The 21,061-nt window shown below is 35.8% G+C and overlaps 2 protein-coding genes across 2 annotated transcripts; both read right to left on the reverse strand.

Annotated features, from left to right (window-relative positions):
• Positions 1–2,839: 2,839 nt before the first annotated feature.
• On the reverse strand, positions 2,840–15,087 carry LOC144452541 (RAC-gamma serine/threonine-protein kinase-like). Its single transcript, XM_078143642.1, has 11 exons — positions 15,039–15,087; positions 13,941–14,066; positions 13,334–13,445; positions 12,480–12,582; positions 10,587–10,718; positions 10,284–10,349; positions 8,250–8,441; positions 7,162–7,290; positions 5,265–5,479; positions 4,705–4,792; positions 2,840–2,947 (listed from the first exon to the last, which is right to left on the reverse strand). Exons 1-11 carry the CDS (start codon positions 15,085–15,087, stop codon positions 2,840–2,842), a joined length of 1,320 nt encoding a protein of 439 aa, XP_077999768.1.
• Positions 15,088–18,335: 3,248 nt separating this feature from the next.
• Positions 18,336–19,013, reverse strand: LOC144452542 (uncharacterized). The gene has a single exon (XM_078143643.1). It carries the CDS (start codon positions 19,011–19,013, stop codon positions 18,336–18,338), a length of 678 nt encoding a protein of 225 aa, XP_077999769.1.
• Between the last annotated feature and the right edge of the window lie 2,048 nt (positions 19,014–21,061).

The following is a 21,061-nucleotide window of genomic DNA, read 5'->3' on the forward strand; positions in this document are numbered from 1 at the left end:
ATTTTAATAGCATCGCTTTTTTCTTTCTTTTTTTCCAAAATCTCAAGGGGGCAGCTGCCCCCCTTGCCCCCCGCAAGCTACGGTACTGTTTATACATAGACGTGTAGGGTCTGTGATTCATATCACCAGTACAATTACAAACGAAAGAAATCTACGAATCACCACTGGGGGCGAAATACGATGATAACGTCATTCCAAGGATTATGCTCCATCAATGCAATCAGATTATACGAACAATGTCGAAAGTTCTTAACATCGTAACATATGCTACAGATTAGCAATATAATCACAGTTGTGAATGATTACTAACAATCCTTCATTTTACTGGTGTTTGAGATATTCACAAACAAGACAACACACTACGTAACTTCACCATGGTAATATTTTTTCGAGCAATGGTCAGTACTTGAATATTTTACATTAATCATAGAACTGTGTAGGATTTTACATACTAGGGTTACACAAAATAAATACTAGAATCAGGTTACGGTCCGAAGAGCTTTGGCCTGGCAGACACTTTATGACACTTGTAGCATGACTGAATCTTATCTTATAGCTCAGTTGAGCTAAAAAAAGTACACTTTTAAAATTGACTTACATATTTGAGAAAATGACAAGATGTATATATCTTTAAGAATCATGAGTACTTGATGTGGGGGAAGCCTTCCGCTCATATACACGCACACAGAGAGTGACACACACACACACACACACACAAATATATCAAGAGTTAAACACAGACTCAAGGTATACCGAAGTTTACATACAATATTTTATTTACTCATCTCCTATACCAATAAATTTTTATATACCAATAAACTTTTTATACATCTTTTTCCAACTAACTAATTATCAACCATCTGAACTGTCTCTGCCTAACCTACCCTCCCTCATCAAAGAAGTGTTCTTCCCCTTCCCACACCCACCCCCCCTGTAATTCAGCCTCTGTGATGTTTATATTATGTTTACTATCATTTGACAATAGTCCTGGAATGAAGTGACATTTTGAGCCAATACTAGTGTCAAATTTTACTGACAAAAATCATTGCATCACTTCTGTATTCACTGAAGATTTTCAAATCTACATGAACCAATCAAGTTGGTATTACATGTACAGTAATACAAATACACGTTCTGTATACTTGTAAAGTTTTAAGTCTGGTGTGTACAATAGCGCAATCTACATCCAACACTTTGACATCACTACACATGTTGATACTCTCTGCAATACAGAGATTTCCACCTACAGATCAATTTGTATGTATTCTAATCAATTTTAGATTAATAATAGTTTTCATTTCTTGGAAGCTAACTGGAAACAAAATGTCACTGATGAAACCCTCATATATTCATCAATTTTCCATGTGATTACATGTATTCTATTATTGTTAATGTCACTAATTGTTTAGCCATGCTATGGACAAATATGCAGTGATTATCAAAAATTGACAATTTTTTTACCATTCAAATTGTGTGATTCTGTTATTAATGGTCTAATTTCCTAATCTACTGATTTTAGTTTTTTTAGGGAAAAATTAATTTAAAAAAATACTATTCTAACCACTATTCCTTCTTCAAAAGTCCCTTAATTCTCATCAACATATGTAAACTTCTCAAAAAGTGGCTGCTCTTCCTTCAAATCTGGAAATGACAAAAAATCATTTTTAGTTTCATACCGACTTTTCATTCGCATATTAGTACACACTCGTTATCTTTTTACATTATGTAACATGCATGGTTTAACGCTGCACCAGTTGCAACTAGACATTTTTTGAAACTGTTTTGTCAGATACAATGACTTACTCATAATACCATAATACCCAGAACAATACTGAATTGCCTGTGGGTAAACATATTTGTTTGTCATTGCACACACCGGAAGTATGTTACAATAAATCCAATCAAATTAATTTTTGTGTCCACACCTAAAAAATCAGCACCCCAATGAATCATGATTCCACTTTATTACTATATACTTATCAATAAAATAAACCCCTAATTCATATATACAACATCAGTATATTAAAAACTGTCAGTGAATATATTGTTGGCTGTCTGATTGAAAATATCATACCCAGTTATAGTTAGCATAGATTTAACAAATAAAATGACCATCTTGTTTCAATTTCTACCGATGACTACTGGAGTCTGATAGAAAACAGAATTGTAGAAAATTTACAAATTATTATTATCATTACGAATAGATAAAACAATGTCATCTTTAATAACTTATTAAAGTTATTAGAATGTCTAATTACATAAAACAAGCAAAGGTGATATGTGTACTAAACTTACGTTATCACACATAGCTTGCCATAAGGTTGACTTTGATTAGTTAGATGATAATGGGGGAGATAATATCTATGGACTATATATTAATGATGATTCTAATGAGAAAGTATATACATGCAGTTGCACATGCTTTGGAACCCTTCCGACAGTTTAAAGATTGGCCAGATACTGAACAATGGAGAAGTAGAAATATGGAATCACTAGTACATAGATGAACATAAGCTTTGATGCAGACAAAGAACACTGACATCATAAAAGAGTACAGACATATAAGACTACTTGACAATAGGGAACTTGCAACCCCGCCATGATGAATGTTGCATCGTGGGAAATGTGATAATAAATACTAATCAATTAGTATTGTAAACAATGTTGATGCATTGTTTGTAACCACAAATAATCAATTCATAGTTACCCTGACAATTGTGGGAGGGTAATTTTATCAGTAGCTCCAGATTAGGTATGACGATAACCACAGATAATCCCATAGTCCTTTGCATCTGAGCATGCTCAGTCTGGATTGCAAGTTCCCTATCAACACTTACTGTCACTTATCTGCTGGTGGAGTAAGAGCAACTGCTTCACTCATAAAATCTAAGCCAAAATCTGTTGTATCTGTGTTTGATTTCACTTCTGGTTTAAATGGTGGTTGAGTCTAAAGAAACAAGAAATTCTTGAGATGTTAGCACACAGATTACAAACTGTATTCTTGGACAATAATACAATATATGATGAAAATGATCTATTTGACATAGCTAAAGTTGACATTCTTTTCCCTACAATCACATTAATCATGGCTACAAGCGCTTGTTGTCCTACCACTGGGTACATATTGTGGTCAGAGAGGTCTGGATTGAATGAGGCAACCATGTTGAAAAAAACAATTTCCTGGGTTGTGTTTTTTAGTTATAAGTTGGATGTCAAGAAGGCATTCCTATATACATACGTTATTATTGAATTTTCACAGTAAGAATAAGACTTAAACATTAGTGGACCTTAAAGGCCAGGGGTTCAGTCCCAGGTTCTAACATTAATGTTATCATATCATATCATATCATATCATATCATATCATATCATATCATATCATATCATATCATATCATATCATATCATATCATATCATATCATATCATATCATATCATATCATATCATATCATATCACATCACATCACATCATGTCATATCATATCATATCATATCATATCAGAGGAGCCATACACATCATTATTTTTTACTGGAACACTTTTTTCTATAGTTCTGTCACACAACTATTTTTACATATAATCTTAATCCTAAGGAGCAAAACAAAAAAATTGTGTGGTTCCGATTACATTCAATTTTAGAATAGGTGGGGTAGGTACATTTTTTATATTATTTAAAAAAAATCTAGTGTCTAGTTCAGGTAGTTAAGTTTTCCATTGCTTTCTATATGATCTGTGTTATTGGTTTCTTCTCATCAGATGTACAACCATTACAGATTGAAAGAACAGTTTTATATTGTCTTTATAAGTTGATGAAAGTTTCTGTATTTACTATTTCTTGCGAGGCTTCATGATTTTCATGATTTTATTTTTTTTCTTGAATATGTAAAAAATGTTTAGGGTCGGCATGAAAAATTAGTTGGGGTCGGTAACCGGAACCAAACAACTTTTTTTATTACGCCTAATATGAACTGTACCTTTAAATTCAGTTGTGCTGAAATGACTAGTGGGTTTTGTAATGGTGACCACTTAAATGCTGACTTCGTTGGTCACATTCAGTTGTGCTGAAATGACTAGTGGGTTTTGTAATGGTGACCACTTAAATGCTGACTTGGTAGGTCACATTCAGTTGTGCTGAAATGACTTGTGGGTTTTGTAATGGTGACCACTTACATGCTGACTTGTTAGGTCACATTCAGTTGTGCTGAAATGACTAGTGGGTTTTGTAATGGTGACCACTTAAATGCTGACTTGGTTGATCACATTCAGTTGTGCTGAAATGATTTGTGGGTTTTGTAATGGTGACCACTTAAATGCTGACTTGATAGGTCACATTCAGTTGTGCTGAAATGACTATACTGAGTTTGTAATGGTGACCACTTAAAAGCTGACTTGGTTGGTCACATTCAGTTGTGCTGAAATGACTACTGGGTTTGCAATGGTGACCACTTAAATGCTGACTTGGTAGGTCACATTCAGTTGTGCTGAAATGACTACTGAGTTTGTAATGGTGACCACTTAAATGCTGACTTGGTTGGTCACATTCAGTTGTGCTGAAATGACTAGTGGGTTTTGTAATGGTGACCACTTAAATGCTGACTTGGTAGGTCACATTCAGTTGTGCTGAAATGACTACTGAGTTTGTAATGGTGACCACTTAAAAGCTGATTTGGTTGGTCACATTTCTACACATATAGGATGAATACATACCCTCTTATGAAAAATGTCATCCCAATTGATGGATGTAAAGAATGGATGTGCCATGATTTCATTGGCATCTGCTGGTCCTCCACCAAGCCTGCAGTAAGGAGATTACAGAGTTCCATCATGTCATAGGGTGGGGGAAGGGGTACTACTGAAAACTGGACACTCACTGCGGCCATACAATCCATTACACTCTTAATGCAGAACAATCATTTCTATTTTTCAAAATTCAAATTGGTTGCTATAATCTTTTGGGATTCTGTCATTTGATTTTGTAAGCATGTGATTCAAATTATTTGTGGATATCCTTCCATCCCACTCCTCAACATGTATGGTTTGTTTCTCAGTGAAAAACCAAAGTCAAATGGCTTGCTATCAAAAAAGAAGTTTCAAGAAAAATAAATGGAAACTGAAATCTAAAACAAATTGTTTGTATTTTTAATCTTTGGTGCATATTCTTATACACTGCAAAGATTCAGACATTATTTATTGGATTACATTTCAGACTGACTAAGCCACCTCTAAATTTCTTGCATGGACACTCAAACTACATGAGTATGTCTTACCTGTGTTTGGGGTCTTTTGTCAATAGTCCTGATAGGAAACTCTTAGCAATGTCTGAGAGTCTTGAAGGAAATCTAACTTCTTCTGTGAGAATCAATTCAAAAAGCACTTCATGATCTCTATTATAGAATGGTAGCCTGCCACACATCATTTCATACATCACAATACCAGTACCCCACCAGTCAACTGCTCGTCCATAATCATTGTCTTCTAAAACCTGTTGAATCACAGTGTGTATTATAAATGGCGGTTGTCAAATGATGAAGATAGTGCACACTTACTGAAGTATTCACCCACACCATAGAGGGCGCTGTACAGTTATCCAATGCAGTACATTCTGAACTGGCCTCTGTTTGACCTCTACAGCATATCGCATTTTGCTATTCATATTAAAGGAGCTTATGAAAAGTGCAAGTAACCGCTGTGTGATAATAAACTGTTTTACCAGGAACAATACATGTATCATTTTCAGAATGCTAAAAGGCAATTCTAAAATATTCAGAGAAACAAAACTTCTACCTAGCATAAAGTTGAGTGGTGATAGCGAGGTAAATGTGTGAGGTGGTTGGCAAAAAGCCTGGCAGATATACTTGTAACTGTTCATGTTCATCTACTTTGACTGTAACCTTCAAAACGTCTTCAGTGCAAGACCTTGCGTGAGTGAGTGGTATTACTTAACAACTTTTGCCACAATTATCAGGAGCTTTATTAAGCCAGTAGATCAATGTTTTCAGGTCAAGGTTGTTTATCTCAATCTGGATTTAATGACATCACACAGGGAATCAAAATGGAAAAGAACTGTCATCACCTGATGATGTTTCAATTACAATATGACACTTCTCAAGGCAGAATCTGGGACTTGGTGAGTTCATAGACAGTGCAAGTTGAGGTTAATATGTCGTTTTGTATTGATGTACAGACTTCTCTTTTCTGCTTGTCACAAATCCCTGAAGATGAATGAATCTCTTTCCCCAAAAGAAAACTTGAAAGTTTTCTCATCTCATGCTCAGTATTCTGAGTTTCACTACTCTTTCTTGACAATACACATGTCAAAGAGTGTGGGAGTTCCTCTAATATCATAAATCTTTCAGTGTAATGTAATATACATTATCTGTTTATGGAGTATGAATTTTGAGGAAATAAGTTTTACAATTCACATATCTTTGGTGCCATTATCACCTAAGTACTAAGTACTCTGTATTGAGCTCATATCAACATATGTGGATGTGTCTGACAGACTTGTAAATATTACAAAACAAGCCTCCCACTATATACTGACCCAATGTTCTCTCTAAAAATAATTTCACAAGAAGACTAACAGATTGCTAGGGGTCTTGTGGCTGGTTTTTATAATACCATTTGCCAATAAAATGAATGTGATTGGAATAAGATTTTCATTTCATCAGGTGGGTAATCATATATCGCAAGATAGCTAGGCACCCATGTTACATTTTGCAGGGACAAACCTGCTGACTCATCCAAAACTGGCATAGATGCACAGATGGTCAAAAATGACAGTAACTATCTCAACTCTATATTCACAAGCAAGTCATGCAACATATCCCAGGTGCAAAAGGGGTCTATTCAGAAATCATCGCGTACAAGAGGGCTGATATACCCCTGGAGCAAAAGGGTTCGACTCAAGAAGTGATATGCGCTTGGAGCAAAGGGAAAAATTTGGTATATCCCCAGTGTGATAGGATTCTGCTTAAAAGTTGACTATTTTCTGATGCAAAAGGAAATCTACTCAGAATTTGATATATACCAGAAATGAAACATGTCTGCTGAAAAGTTGGTATATATGCAAAACGTAAAAAGGTTCTACTGTAGTTTAAATGTTGACATTTTCCTGGTGAAATAGACAACAGCAGTCTTCTGAAACTTTAAAAGTAAACCTACCTCTGGTGCAATGTATTCTGGTGTACCACAGAATGTTTCTGTTGTATCTGTAAACGATATTTCTTGTTTACACAGACCAAAATCTGTTATCTTAATATGACCATCTTTATCTAGTAGTAGGTTTTCTAACTGTAAAACATAAATAATAGTATTGATTAGTTTGGCATGTAGCAGTGAATGTTATCGACAATATGTTTAATATTATAACTATATAGGCAAAGCCATAAGCTCATGCAGGGTAGATCCATTTGTGATCGCGACCGGCTGCCTCACGATGATATTGTAGATAGCATCCTCTGCGTGGAGAATGCACATAGTATATATGGAACATGCATGCATAGTCACTGTGATGCAATGCATCCTTGGGTAAAACCACCACAAAAACTTTGCTAAATATATAGGACGTGCATGTGTACTAGTCATTGAGCTGCTATGCGGCCTCTGCATGAGCTATAACTATAAACAGTTATAAATAATACGATTACAAACTAGAGTGTGATATGTATATTAACACTGAGGTCTCTCCTAACAATATGGTATGAAAACACTTGAATAACGTAGACTGTACTACTATTGCGTAATTACTATATACTGGTCTGACTTGTAATAAATTAGGTTGAAGCACTCCTGCAAGGGTATCTTGTCTTAGAATACATGGAATGGGAAATTTGCATATGTGCCACAGAATGGATGACAAAGGGTGCATCAAAATGGAAAATAACATATTTTATGTAGCATATATTACATCAAATAAAATTGCAGACAACAGTTAGTAGCTTAATATTTGATAATGCATAATTTTGAAGGAAATATAAATGTTCACCACAACTACCCCACACAAATTGTATGTGTGTGTGTGGTGGGGGGATGGAGGTACTCGGACAGAAAGGTATACAGGTGTGTTACACTGAGCTGAATTTGCATTCTTCACTTATAAGTTTTCTGTGCAAAAGTATAAGCTAAAAGAATGATTTTTTACATCAGTATTTTAGAGACCAGTTTTTATACTTTGAAATTTCTGTATTAAAATTACTATGAGCTGCAAACAAGCCCTTGATTTAAGATTTTGAGAAGAAAGTTACACTCACCTTCAAATCTCTGTAAACTACATTGCGGGAATGTAAGTAGGCTAAACCTAACACAATTTCAGCTCCGTAAAATCTTGTCCGATCTTCTGAAAACACCTTCTCTCTTGATAAATGAAAAAACAGCTCACCTCCATTCACATATTCCATGACAAAACAGAGTCTGTCTTTTGTTTGGAAGGAATATTCTAATGACTGAAATGAGAAAGTAATAACAACATTGTGTTTATACAGGGAAACACATTAGTCTAAGCAGTCTAGAGTAAAACACACTAGTCTATTAGTCTAGAGTAGAACACACTAGTCTAGTAGTCTAGAGTAAAACACACTAGTCTAGTAGTCTAGAGTAGAACGCACTAGTCTAGTAGTCTAGAGTAGAACACACTAGTCTAGTAGTCTAGAGTAGAACACACTAGTCTAGTAGTCTAGAGTAGAACGCACTAGTCTAGTAGTCTAGAGAAAGGGGTAGAAGTCTGAACGCACTAGTCTAGTAGTCTAGAGTAGAACGCACTAGTCTAGTAGTCTAGAGTAGAACGCACTAGTCTAGTAGTCTAGAGTAGAACGCACTAGTCTAGTAGTCTAGAGTAGAACGCACTAGTCTAGTAGTCTAGAGTAGAACACACTAGTCTAATAGTCTAGAGTAGAACACACTAGTCTAGTAGTCTAGAGTAGAACACACTAGTCTAGTAGTCTAGAGTAGAACACACTAGTCTAGTAGTCTAGAGTAGAACGCACTAGTCTAGTAGTCTAGAGTAGAACGCACTAGTCTAGTAGTCTAGAGTAGAACACACTAGTCTAGTAGTCTAGAGTAGAACGCACTAGTCTAGTAGTCTAGAGTAGAACACACTAGTCTAATAGTCTAGAGTAGAACACACTAGTCTAGTAGTCTAGAGTAGAATATACTAGTCTAGAGTAGAACGCACTAGTCCAGTAGACTAGAGTAGAACGCACTAGTCTAGTAGTCTAGAGTAGAACACACTAGTCTAGAGTAGAACGCACTAGTCTAGTAGTCTAGAGTAGAACACACTAGTCTAGTAGTCTAGAGTAGAACACACTAGTCTAGAGTAGAACGCACTAGTCTAGTAGTCTAGAGTAGAACACACTAGTCTAGTAGTCTAGAGTAGAACAGACTAGTCTAGTAGTCTAGAGTAGTGACAAGTAGTTACAGATTTAATTGAATCAGCACAGGTTCAGGTGTCTCCCTCCTGTCATAGCTTATTTCCTACAATTTCTTTTTGGTTTGTTTTAGTTCTGGAGCTGTTCATATTGAGAACTTATGAATTTAAGAAAGTAAACTTTCTATTTTCACCATACCAACAAGACATTGGTGAGATTGATGGTAGATGTTGTGTTGCTCTAGTCCCTCACCGGGCTGCGCTATCAGAGAGAGAGGTTGTACAATACGTGAGGGTGCCCCGGCCTTCATGGTGTCCTATAGCCTGGAATCTATGCAGATGGGGATTTTAAATTTTGGTTTTCCATCACCAAAATCTAAAATCCCATCCACATGGTTCTAGACTATGGTGTACCTTACAGGTCTAATAGTGAGATTGGAAGAGTAGAGATTAAATAAATTAAATTATTTTAAACCTCAATAAACAAATGGGGACCAGATAGCCCATCAGAACCAAACTGAAATGTTAATTTAGCTTGAACCATCTTACCAATTGATTTCATCAGTGCTATGCATCTTAACAGGTGTACTTTAAATATACAGTCAAACTGGTAAGCATCCATACATAGTGGTCTGCTGTAACTATGGAATTCACTATGGTGAGAATCATTGACCAAGGCAGATTGAAAGTTCAATGCTATTTACTAAATTGAACCGCCTGTGTTTTACAACCTTTCTATTTCATGTGATCTACCAAGGTGGTGACCATTTGAGTTCATTTATCCACACACTTTCACATTACACTTGATAGGGCTATAGAGATGTACTTCATACACTATTGCACTGTACAAATAAACATGTGTTTTGAGGACTTTTCCTCAAATCAGTTTGGAATATCTTGCATGGAAGATAACGGTACATACCGAAAGAAATGGATGTTTGGCTGTCTGGAATACTCTGTTTTCTGTAAGGGAATGTTCTACCTCATCCTGCAACAAATTTAACACAATACAGTAAACTTTACACTTCAAATTAATGACTTTGTGTTTGTATGCAAATAGACTATAATATTAGTTTTAGAAGTTATCAATATATCATTATGGTTTACTAAGAATATAAGCTAAATGAGGATGCACAAACAGAATTCAGACTAACACAGATGTATACAAAAACAGCAAAAAAAGATAGAAAATGCCAATATGTGACACAAAAACAGTTACACATACCTTTGCCAAGATAACATCTTTCTTTAAAATCTTGACTGCGTAAACTTCACCTGTTGATTTCTCTTTGCCAAGCATTACTTTTCCAAATGTACCTTTGCCAAGGACTTTCAAAAATTCAAAGTCATCTAAGGTCTACAATGAGAGAATAGTAACATTATTTGTATGAAGCAGTTCATGACCATTGCACTACATCGAAGCAAAGCATTTGGATTAAGATTAGAGTTGATGCAAAACTTTCAAAATGAAAGGCTCGATAAATACTACTTTGCCTTTTGAGAAAATATTTCAAATTGTTCTCTCTAAAACAAACCTTCCCCTTAAACATTAACATCAGACCTGATACTGCAAAAATAACTTTAAATGTTCATAATCAAGAATAGCTTCATAGCCAAATTAAAATGAATACCATGATGTGAATATTTCCCATGTTTCCAGTATAGCTTTTCCCAACAAAACAGACGTGTTTTATTATACTCCATCCACTACTTTACTGCCCATTATAGTTGAATTCAATTGACTTGTTCACCAACTGAACTTGTTAAAAATTTACAGGAAAAAATACTTTGATGGGACACGTTCGCGTTTGACCTTATGTGCAAAAAATTGTCCTTGTTTAATCAGTCTGGGGGTTTGGAAAGTAGGAAAGCTTAGAGTGAAACATCACTTTGAATTGAGAGACAAATACACTTTTTTTTGCGTAAACACACTTGGATGTGTGTATGTTTGACATAATAACTTCCTATGTAACCATGGCAACTGTGTTATATTGAAAAATATGTTACATTTCCCTCAATATCAATGATTCTTGTTATGAAGTACATGTTGTTTGAGCAAGAAAGGTTTTACAATAATCTCTTTTTTCCTCATTAAAAATATTACCTGAATATTTTAATATTATCATTATTAAATATACATGTACTTAAAAATCATAATCCTATGTGTGCTGCTACAATAAATATGTTATCCAATGTATTCTACCTAACATTCCATCATTATTACAGAATCACATGACACATAGCAAATCAATACATACAGCATATTTATTGCATGGTTGTTTGCAAAGAAAGATCACTAGGCTATTATGCATGCATGCTTTAGAATGAATGACAACAAATTTAGAAATTTGAACAAACAAGACAAATTCTGAAGAGGTCTTCATATAAAACATACAATGCATTTGTATATTAGGGTTGTGTTGAATGGAGGTATAACTATACTTGGGCTTTATTGGTATTTCACACTCAAACCAGGATTCAAATATATGTGAATAGTCAAACCGTTGGTGTTTTTTTAGGTAAAAGAGAGAAAAAGATTTGTTTCTGGTCAGCGCGCACATCACTTAAATACCCACACGTCAGTCTTTGTGTGTGTGTGTGTGTGTGTTTGTCCAGCTCATGCAGTCTGCAGATCCGAGGAAAAAACACAAAAATAACCCTCCTTGCTTCAGTGAAGACAACTGCAGAGGCAATCATGAACAAGTAAATGAGAACTGCCCCACATACACACTTGCTGTAAAGTACTAAATAAAAAGAACAGAAACTGCCATAAATAGTAGACTGAGTGTGACAGGTTTGTTGGGAATAAAAAAAACGAAAAAAACAACAACAACAACCTCCCCCCCCAAAAAAAAACAAAAAAACAAAACAACAACAACAAAACAAAAACAAAAACATGTCGTATTGATGACACATTTTTTGTTGTTGTTTTTTAATAATAGACAACCTGTCCTGACCAGAAATAGGTTGTGTCATCTTGTATCATTGCCGAACTCAATCCATTACTTTGAAGACCTGAATGCCAGTTCTGGGTGTCTAGTTGGACTGATCCCTGTACAAACATATTCAAATAGCTTCAGAGGAGACAGTGGCACCATTGTGGTGTAATTTTACTTACAACTTTTTTTGAATTCTGTTCTGGGGATTGCGCAGCTGTGTCTTTATTTTCTTGTTCTTGTAAAGACTTTGATACTGACTGAATGGCTTGTACCCATTCTTCCCTGTAAATCAAAGGAGTGCATTTGGATTAAGTTGTGACAATATAGGAAGAAAAACTTTCATGATTAAGTTCCTAAATCACCCTCAAGCTGAGGTATGATAAAGTTCAAAAGGTTTGCTTTAAAAGAAAGACAAAAAAAGGACTGGTTATATGTTCAAGAAAAAAGGCTGCTCTAAATATGACAAAACTTGGATTGAATTGGGTCTACAGTGAATTTCAAGGTTAGAATATCTTGATTCCGCCATGGAAATGAATAAATGTATGTTTCAAAATTAAAATACACATTCAAAAGTAAATATAAATGTAAAAGATAACGATTTCAAAGAATTATTTTTAAATCCACTATTAGCTTATGAAACACGGTAAAATTGATTTTATCAATCCAAGTACTTTCTTCCTTTATACATGAAAAAGTGTTCTTCACCAGAGAAATGAACTGACAATGTTGTTTACAATGGATAGCATACCATTTTGTAGCATCATCTCCATCCATCCTTGTACTACTTAAACGTAAGTTAGGAATTGAAACAGATCTTTTTCATTTTGTGGACATATTATACTATCTATTTGTCCTTGAAAGTTGATGGCATACCAAGTATCACGCAAACACCATCATATGTATCTCAATCAGCCTAGGGGGTCATTTCCTCTGGTATGTTTTCAACTTTCCTCCCACTTAAACAGGTATGGAATAAATATGTTTTTATTATTTACTTCTAAAGACCTTGTAATTACTGGGGTGATTGCATTACCTCTCTCCTTCCACTTCGACACAAAATGATCTTTCTACAAGTGTTGTCAAGTGAAAACAGCGAATGATGAATGTATTTTGCTTGGGTTTTTCGGTTTTTAGTACTTGACATCCTGAAAAATATGCATGAGATAATGACGTAAATACAGACATGTTTGACAATAAAAAGTCTGAACTCTCTCTACAAGTCTGTATTAAAACGGATGTGTACTACCAGTTGAAAAATCTACATCCATATATACAACATATACCATCAATGTATAACAGAGCTTTACAAAAGTTTCAACTAATCAATGATCCTAATAAATACCATCCTTGTGTGTGAAAAAGTCTCTTTCACATTTCTTTGGACAGATCAACTGCTATACCATTTCTTGCTCAATAAATAGTGTTAAACAATGAGTTTGGTGCTTTCTTTGTATGTAGCATACATATATGTTTATATACAATATGCATTATTCATACAACATTTTTTAGACAAATCTTGTGTATCATAACTTTCAATGGGATGATAAATAAAGATGTGTGCAGTTATAAAAATCTGCATCTTTTACACCCACTATTTAACTTCAAATTTAGACTTACATGTAAATACCCAAAATACTTACTTTCAATTGAAAAATTGTTGAGGGGATCATTAAGATCAATTTGTTTAGATTTGTCTTTGAACCCAAGGAAGGATCCATCTGATTTGAGGATGAAGTACCGAGGTCTCCAGTTTTTGATGTATTCACCTGAAAATGTAAAAACATAATTGTCTCTCATTATATACTTAATATTTCTTCATCTATAACACCCCCAGATGCATCCCCATTAAGTCTCAGCCCAATCTGCTCAGTAGTTTTGGAATTAAAGATTTTTGACCAAAAAGACACATTTTAGCCCCAATTTGCACATAACTGTTGGAATCATGATGTCATGAACAAATCTTAATTTACACACCCCTAAGAACGTTCCCACCAATTGATTTACAAGTATACTGCAGTCAGTTAACACTTGATTGTTAACAATATTGTGTTTATAAAATGCTAGCTCTCAATGCTGCTAGTGCCATGAAAATTTTGGTTATGTCTAGGTTTGACATTGCTGAAATTTCTGTGGTTTTGATAAATTCATGCTATAGTATTACTTTAAGCATGTGTACGATTACTGCAGCATTTGCTATACAAATCCATTCAGTATGTGGAATCAATATGTGGAATATGTGATCAACATGAATACAACTACAGCTTCTTGTCTATTTTTTGTGAATTCAAAAATTAATAAAATAAATAAAAATAATTAAGTTGGTCAGATATTAGTATTCATGCAGCAATCATATTGTCTTCATTTATTAACATATTCACATGACTCATCAATATTACACAAATTCTGTCAATATATATGTTCTATTACTACAGCTACATAATATATATGGCAGATTTCATATTGATACATTTATGAAATGTGGGTCTTAGAGGTCTATCTTGGTTTAACACAGTCAAGGGTATATTATCCTCTTTTCATCGCAGATGTTTTAACAAAATATGGCATCCAAATGTAACAAACCAGCCATAAACAACTCTTGCCTCAAAGCTCAGTCTACTAAACTGGAAGTACATGTACTACTCATCTACTACAATACAGTATGCCATGGCCAAATTCCCTACAAACGCTTTCACTTTTTCTTCAACCCAAAAGTGGAAGTTGTTCCTGTCGACACTAACCGCGTTTTTGTATCCAGCCTTCTTTAACAACGTGCACCTTTGATGACATCTTCAGACCTGAGGTTTGATGGAACTGCAAACTAACCAAAAATAAACGAAATGGACGTTACAAAGTAGCTAGGCGATATGCGCAATCGTTGTTTTCTGATGATAGGCAATCGGATCAATGTTGCGTTTAACCTAGCTCTGTATTTGGCATAACAGCTAATTACCATGCATGGCCTCCTTTTTTAGCACAACTGAACTGATAAAAGATTCAGTAGTGCTATAGGCATGGCAAAATGTCTGTCTGTGTGTGTGTGTGTGTGTGTGTGTGTGTGTGTGTGTGTGTGTGTGTGTGTGTGTGTGTGTGTGTGTGTGTGTGTGTAAACAACTTATAGTCAAAAACTACTGGACCGATTGCCATGATGTTTGGTGGGTATATTACCTTGGGTGTCTAGTTGGAAATTTGTTCTAATCAAAATGATCTTACCACCGGTGTGTGATTTGGGTCAAAAATGTGATTTTTGGTCAAAAAACTTAAACTCAAAAAGCAATATAACCTGCCTATATTGAGTGCGAAAGCAAAATGCTTTCACACCGATAACAAAATAATTACATACAAATCTACCAAATATTAGCAATTATTCAAATATGTACTAATTTTACATCTCTTTGACAATAGTAGTCACCGGTAAGATCCAAAAAAGTGCCAAAATCATAACTTTTCCTGGTCCAGTTGTAATTTCAAACGCCACACCTTCCAAATGCCACCATATTTGATTGGAACATCCACTAGGGCATCATACGTAAGGCGGAACCTAGACTGTCAACAGTCGTCTTGATATTTTAGCTCCCATATGGAAGCTGATGTCGTGGCGATGTCTGTCTGTCTGCCACGGTCTCCCTGTCTGTGTTGAAATTTTGTTCCACAGATATCTCAAAAAGTACTGCAGCAAATGTTCTGCAAAATTACTATGTGGCATTGTCAGGCATTAACTTAGCGCTGATCAGTTTTTGGTGGAAGTGACTTGCATAATTAATGCTAATTTGCATAATCAATTATTTTAATAATGGGGCTATACATGCAGAATGACTGCACGAAATTCAATGAAACTTGCTACATCTATGAATCATACAAAGATATAAAAGCACAACAAGTCATTAACTTGTGTCAAGTTAATTAAGGGCTAATTTGCATAATTAATGAATGTTTGTAACTCAGGCTGTGCATCCAGAAGGGCTTTATTAAATTTGATGAAACTTGCCACAGATATTGATCATACAGAGATATGATAGTTCTTAATGAAATTTAGTGCTGTCAATTACTTGCTCATTTGCATGATTAACGAACTTTGGCAATTAGGGCCTATAACAGAGGTAGTGTTTACGCGTTCACAAACGTACAGTTATCATCTTTACTTCAAAGTTGTAGAACAAAACATTTAGGATGTAGTCAATTCTTCTTGCAACTATTTTCTAAATCTTTATGTGCAGTGTGACCTGTGAAATTTGAATATGACCCATCACATGCACATGTTTCAACAGTTTTATGTGCCCCATGACCATTGTAGTTTAGAAACTACATGATATAGCCATTACTTATCCATGTGATTGGTGTGGTTAGAAAGGGTTTCCATTGACAGAATGGCCATTGCGGTAAATGTATTGGCCTGTGTTGGTCTGACCCTGGCAAGGAATTTCATGGATCACTCTCCACAAATTTTCCTTTTTTGTCTTGTCCTTTGGGACACCAATAATTGATCATTAAACAGAGACATTGGGTGATATAAACTTCCTGGCACATATGACCCCTTCTGGGCTCATGTGTTCACAATACTGAATAGTGACAGAGACTGAAGTGTGCAGTGGAAAATTTCAGGTAAAATTTTCAAGTTGTGTTCGGAACAGGGTTTGGAACAAAAGTTAAATTGTACATTACTAATGTATTGTTGTACATACCATATTAATTACAGTTAACACTTGATTAACATGCATATGGTTATATAACATGTTAATTTTAGATAACCTTGCATGTTAAACAATTGTTACAATGTAATTAAGTAGTTAGACATAGTATTCACAGTGGTATTCAACCCCTGTATTCAACAAATGTATACTTATTGTAAGTTACATGTAACACTTGCTCAATTATTTTGGGTATTGCTCATTAATTACTTTCTTCCCTAAAATTCCATTTTCTAAGTTTGGACAGTGCCGAGTAAATGTTGACAACATCACAATTTTCTCACATAAATGTAGCTGCAATAATTGTAGTGTCTTGTTGCGGTTTTGTGGGTTTTTTCGTCTGTTTTGGTGACTTTTTAAGTTTTAGTGTTTAACCCGCACCTAACTAGACAATTTTGAAAACTTTCGCGGCTACGAGATCTCGGCAAATGTATCGCGTGATCAACGACCTTCGTTTTCAAAATTGTCTAGTCTCGCATGTTCGGCGGCCGTTTTTGACGGGGGAAAGGGCAGATCGGGGCGTCGATAGTGCTGCGGGGGATTCCTAAGAAGTGTTGCGGTTAGGAAATGTCAGATAGGTAGGTCGATATTTTGGCGAAAATAAGGATTGCGATGCAGATCCGCATCGCATCAGCTGATTGGAATTCCTGCACTAGGAATTGTAGCGTTAGGTGCGGGTTAAACACTAAAACTTAAAAAGTCACCAAAACAGACGAAAAAACCCACAAAACCGCAACAAGACGCTACAATTATTGCAGCTAACATAAATGCTACTTGAAATTCTTATTCTATGTCTCATCAAACACATTTTTCCTGATATTCTAAGTGAAAATATAAATGAGTAAAACCCAAAATAATTGGGCGGGGCTATGACAAATCGCCCAACCATCACTCAAGGCTGTGTTGTGTTGAGTATCAGAAAGCTCACTGTACACTTTATCCAAAGTGAAGTAATTTCCCTTTAGGGTAAACTTACTTTGAACAGCACGGCTTGTAGCCAAACCAATATATTTAGTCACACCAATTTACACACTAAAATTGCCACACCTAAATAACACACGGAGCGCAACCACTTACTTGTTTCGACGTCTTTTCTTCGAGTGCTGGTAATTTGCATATCCGGATGGCACAGTCACTTCTGACATAGAGGGCGTCATCCGCCACCTGGCTGACAGCTGCACCATGCACATGGGCTGTGTGGACTGCCAGCAAGTCGGCAAATACTCATGGCAAATACCACACTCCCCCCCCCCCCCCCTTGTCTTGTCTTGTCTTGTCCATTACTGTACAAAACGCCAGATGTGGCTATACACGTACAGTTCGTCATGCATCACACTTTCAATTTTTCCCTTATTCCACATTGAGATTGACTAGTGATTTAAAAACTGCCACATCTTTTGCTGCTTTTGTACTTGGTGGTAATGAGTTCCATAGAGGTATAGTACGTGGGTATAGTGAATAGTGATAACAATCTTTATTGGAGCGAATGGTATTGTAGTTTAACTTCTGTGTTTGACGGGTGTTGTGTTTGGTTTGGTTTTCTTGATGAAGGTGTTTTATATTTGTAGGGGTGATTCCGTGTGTTTCTTTGAAAATTGTGACGAGTCTTGACTTAGTTCTTCTATTCTGTAGTGATTCCCAGTCTAGAGTTTTTAGTATGGCTGTGATGCTTGTTGTGCGTCTGTAGTCATTGGTAACGAATCTGGCTGCTCTCCTTTGTACTTTTTCAAGTTGTTCCTGATGAGTTTTCTGGTATGGATCCCAGATTGTACTACAGTACTCAAGTCTGGGTCGAACTAGTGTTTTGTAGGCTATTTCCTTTGTGTTCCTGGAGCAGTTCCAAAGGTTCCTTTTGAGTAAACCAAGTATGCTGTTTGCTTTGTTTGTGGTTTGGTGAATGTGCTGGGCCCATGAAAGGTTGCTTGATAGTTGTATTCCTAGGTATGGATGATGTTCTACTTTCTGAAGGATGTTATTGTTCATGTGATACTGGTATGGAGTGAACTTTTTCTTGTGTGTTACGTGCATAATGAAACATTTTGATGTGTTGAACTTCATTTGCCATCTTTTTCCCCCCGTTCTGATGAAGAAGATCCAAGTGGAGAGGGGGGGGGGGGTTATTCCTCCGACACCGTCCCTTTCTACTTCATCTTTCTATATATTTTTTTATGTCATATGGCCCTACTAAATTTCATGGATTTTACTTTAATCGGTCAGCCCAGAGTGTTAGAATTCTGGATTTTCTCCTCTGGTGGAAATAAGGGGTTCGCTTGTTTGCTGCCACAAGCCCAACTTTCCCCACTGGTGGAATAGAAAGGCTACCCTCGTTCTAGGAGCCATACAGTAGTCAGCAAATACCACGAAAGAAACTTGGAAAATTTCCACTATTCGCACTCTCTAACCACCTACAAAACAAGTTCAACAGACCAAACTTACTTTATAAAATCAGGAACACACTCTTCCTCGCCTTGTTCGAACCTTCGTTGAGCCAAGTGCGGTAGTGACGTCACATTACATTTGCACAGTCTCGCGTGATACGATCGAGATACAAATGAAAACAGTTTCGTTGTGTTGATTGTAGTCTGTAAGGTACGCCGTGACGGGGCGCCCTCACACACCACGGTCTATCCCTGTCTGGCAGGAACTCTGTCAGCACCCACGTAAATTCTTTTAATTATTCTTTCGTAATCTCGTTCCATTGTCTGAAATGTTATAATTGCATTCTTCGTCGGCTTTCTCCCCGTTTGTTCACAAGGGAGAACATGAGAAAAAAGCTGTGATTCGTGGATGTAACTTTAAGTTGTAACTAAAACACAGAATTCACAGATTGAAGTCATGCTAGTATGCAACCAACGGGGCTGGAGAACACACCATGTATGCTATATCATATATATCGTAACTGCAATGATCTTGGAACATTGATATTATAAAGAACTTCTGTTCTTTGACTGCAGCTCCCGATTCGGAAAGAGAAAGACCGATTCTGGCCAAACCATCCAGAATTGAAAATCATAGTACAGATCTTTGCCTACAACCAGTAAATCTTAGGCCCACAAATGAACACAAAGTACATGTTTCAGTGATAAACAATTGGATTCAGTTTTTGCTACTTTGACCACGGGATTGGCATGTATTTGTTTACATGTATTTGTTTACACAAATTACGGTCAAAACGAGTGAAAATGAATCTCAGATATGAAAAGAAGAAACTATAAAAGTCGTAAACAAGCCATAATATTTAATCAAACAAAGACCCCCCCCCCCTTAAAGCTGCACTAGCTGTAATTAGATTATTATTTTAAAGATCAGACAACCAACAACATATTCACTAATATTGTTAAAATATCACTGATTAGACATTTTATATGTTAATTAGGGGTCGATTTTATCGAGAATAGTACAGTATATATTGAAATTGTGATCGCGTAGCGTAGGGGGCGCTGATTTTAGGATGTGACCTAAAAATCAATGTGATTTGATTAATTGTACTACTACACAAAACGTTTACCAACTGGTGATTCAATACTATTCAGGTTGTATGATATGAGTAATTGTATCAAAACATAATATTTAAAAATGCACCAGTGTATCTTTAAATTTTAGGGAGCATTCAGGCTCATATTAATTGCTAGGGAAAGGAAAACAGTAGTATACAATTCAGATACCCACTATCTCAGTTGCTGTATCTCATCGTAGAGCATGGCGCTCACTCATACATCATTGTCAAATGTTCATTGTTTGATGAAAATCCTGTTAAGTGGACAGGATCAGACAGGCACAGCTGTTCGGACCAAATGCCATCCCGGTATTTTTAAAAGATAGTAGCATATGTAATATATTCGTGAACATTTCACTACCGCAGAATCATGGTTCAATGATGTATGAATCATGATATAGGTTTGTGTATTTGCACAGACAAGTAAGAAGACTTGTCTGTGGTATCTGTAATCTTTAAGGTTATAGACCACGATAAAGCTAGAAAAAATTACAAAATTAACTTTTTGGGGGGAAATGACTACCAACCATTTGAGCTATCATTGTATGCAACCCAAATAAATGTAGCACTTCTCAATCTT

This window comes from Glandiceps talaboti, chromosome 22 (assembly GCF_964340395.1).
Source record: "Glandiceps talaboti chromosome 22, keGlaTala1.1, whole genome shotgun sequence".
Classification (NCBI taxonomy): Eukaryota; Metazoa; Hemichordata; class Enteropneusta; family Spengelidae; genus Glandiceps; species Glandiceps talaboti.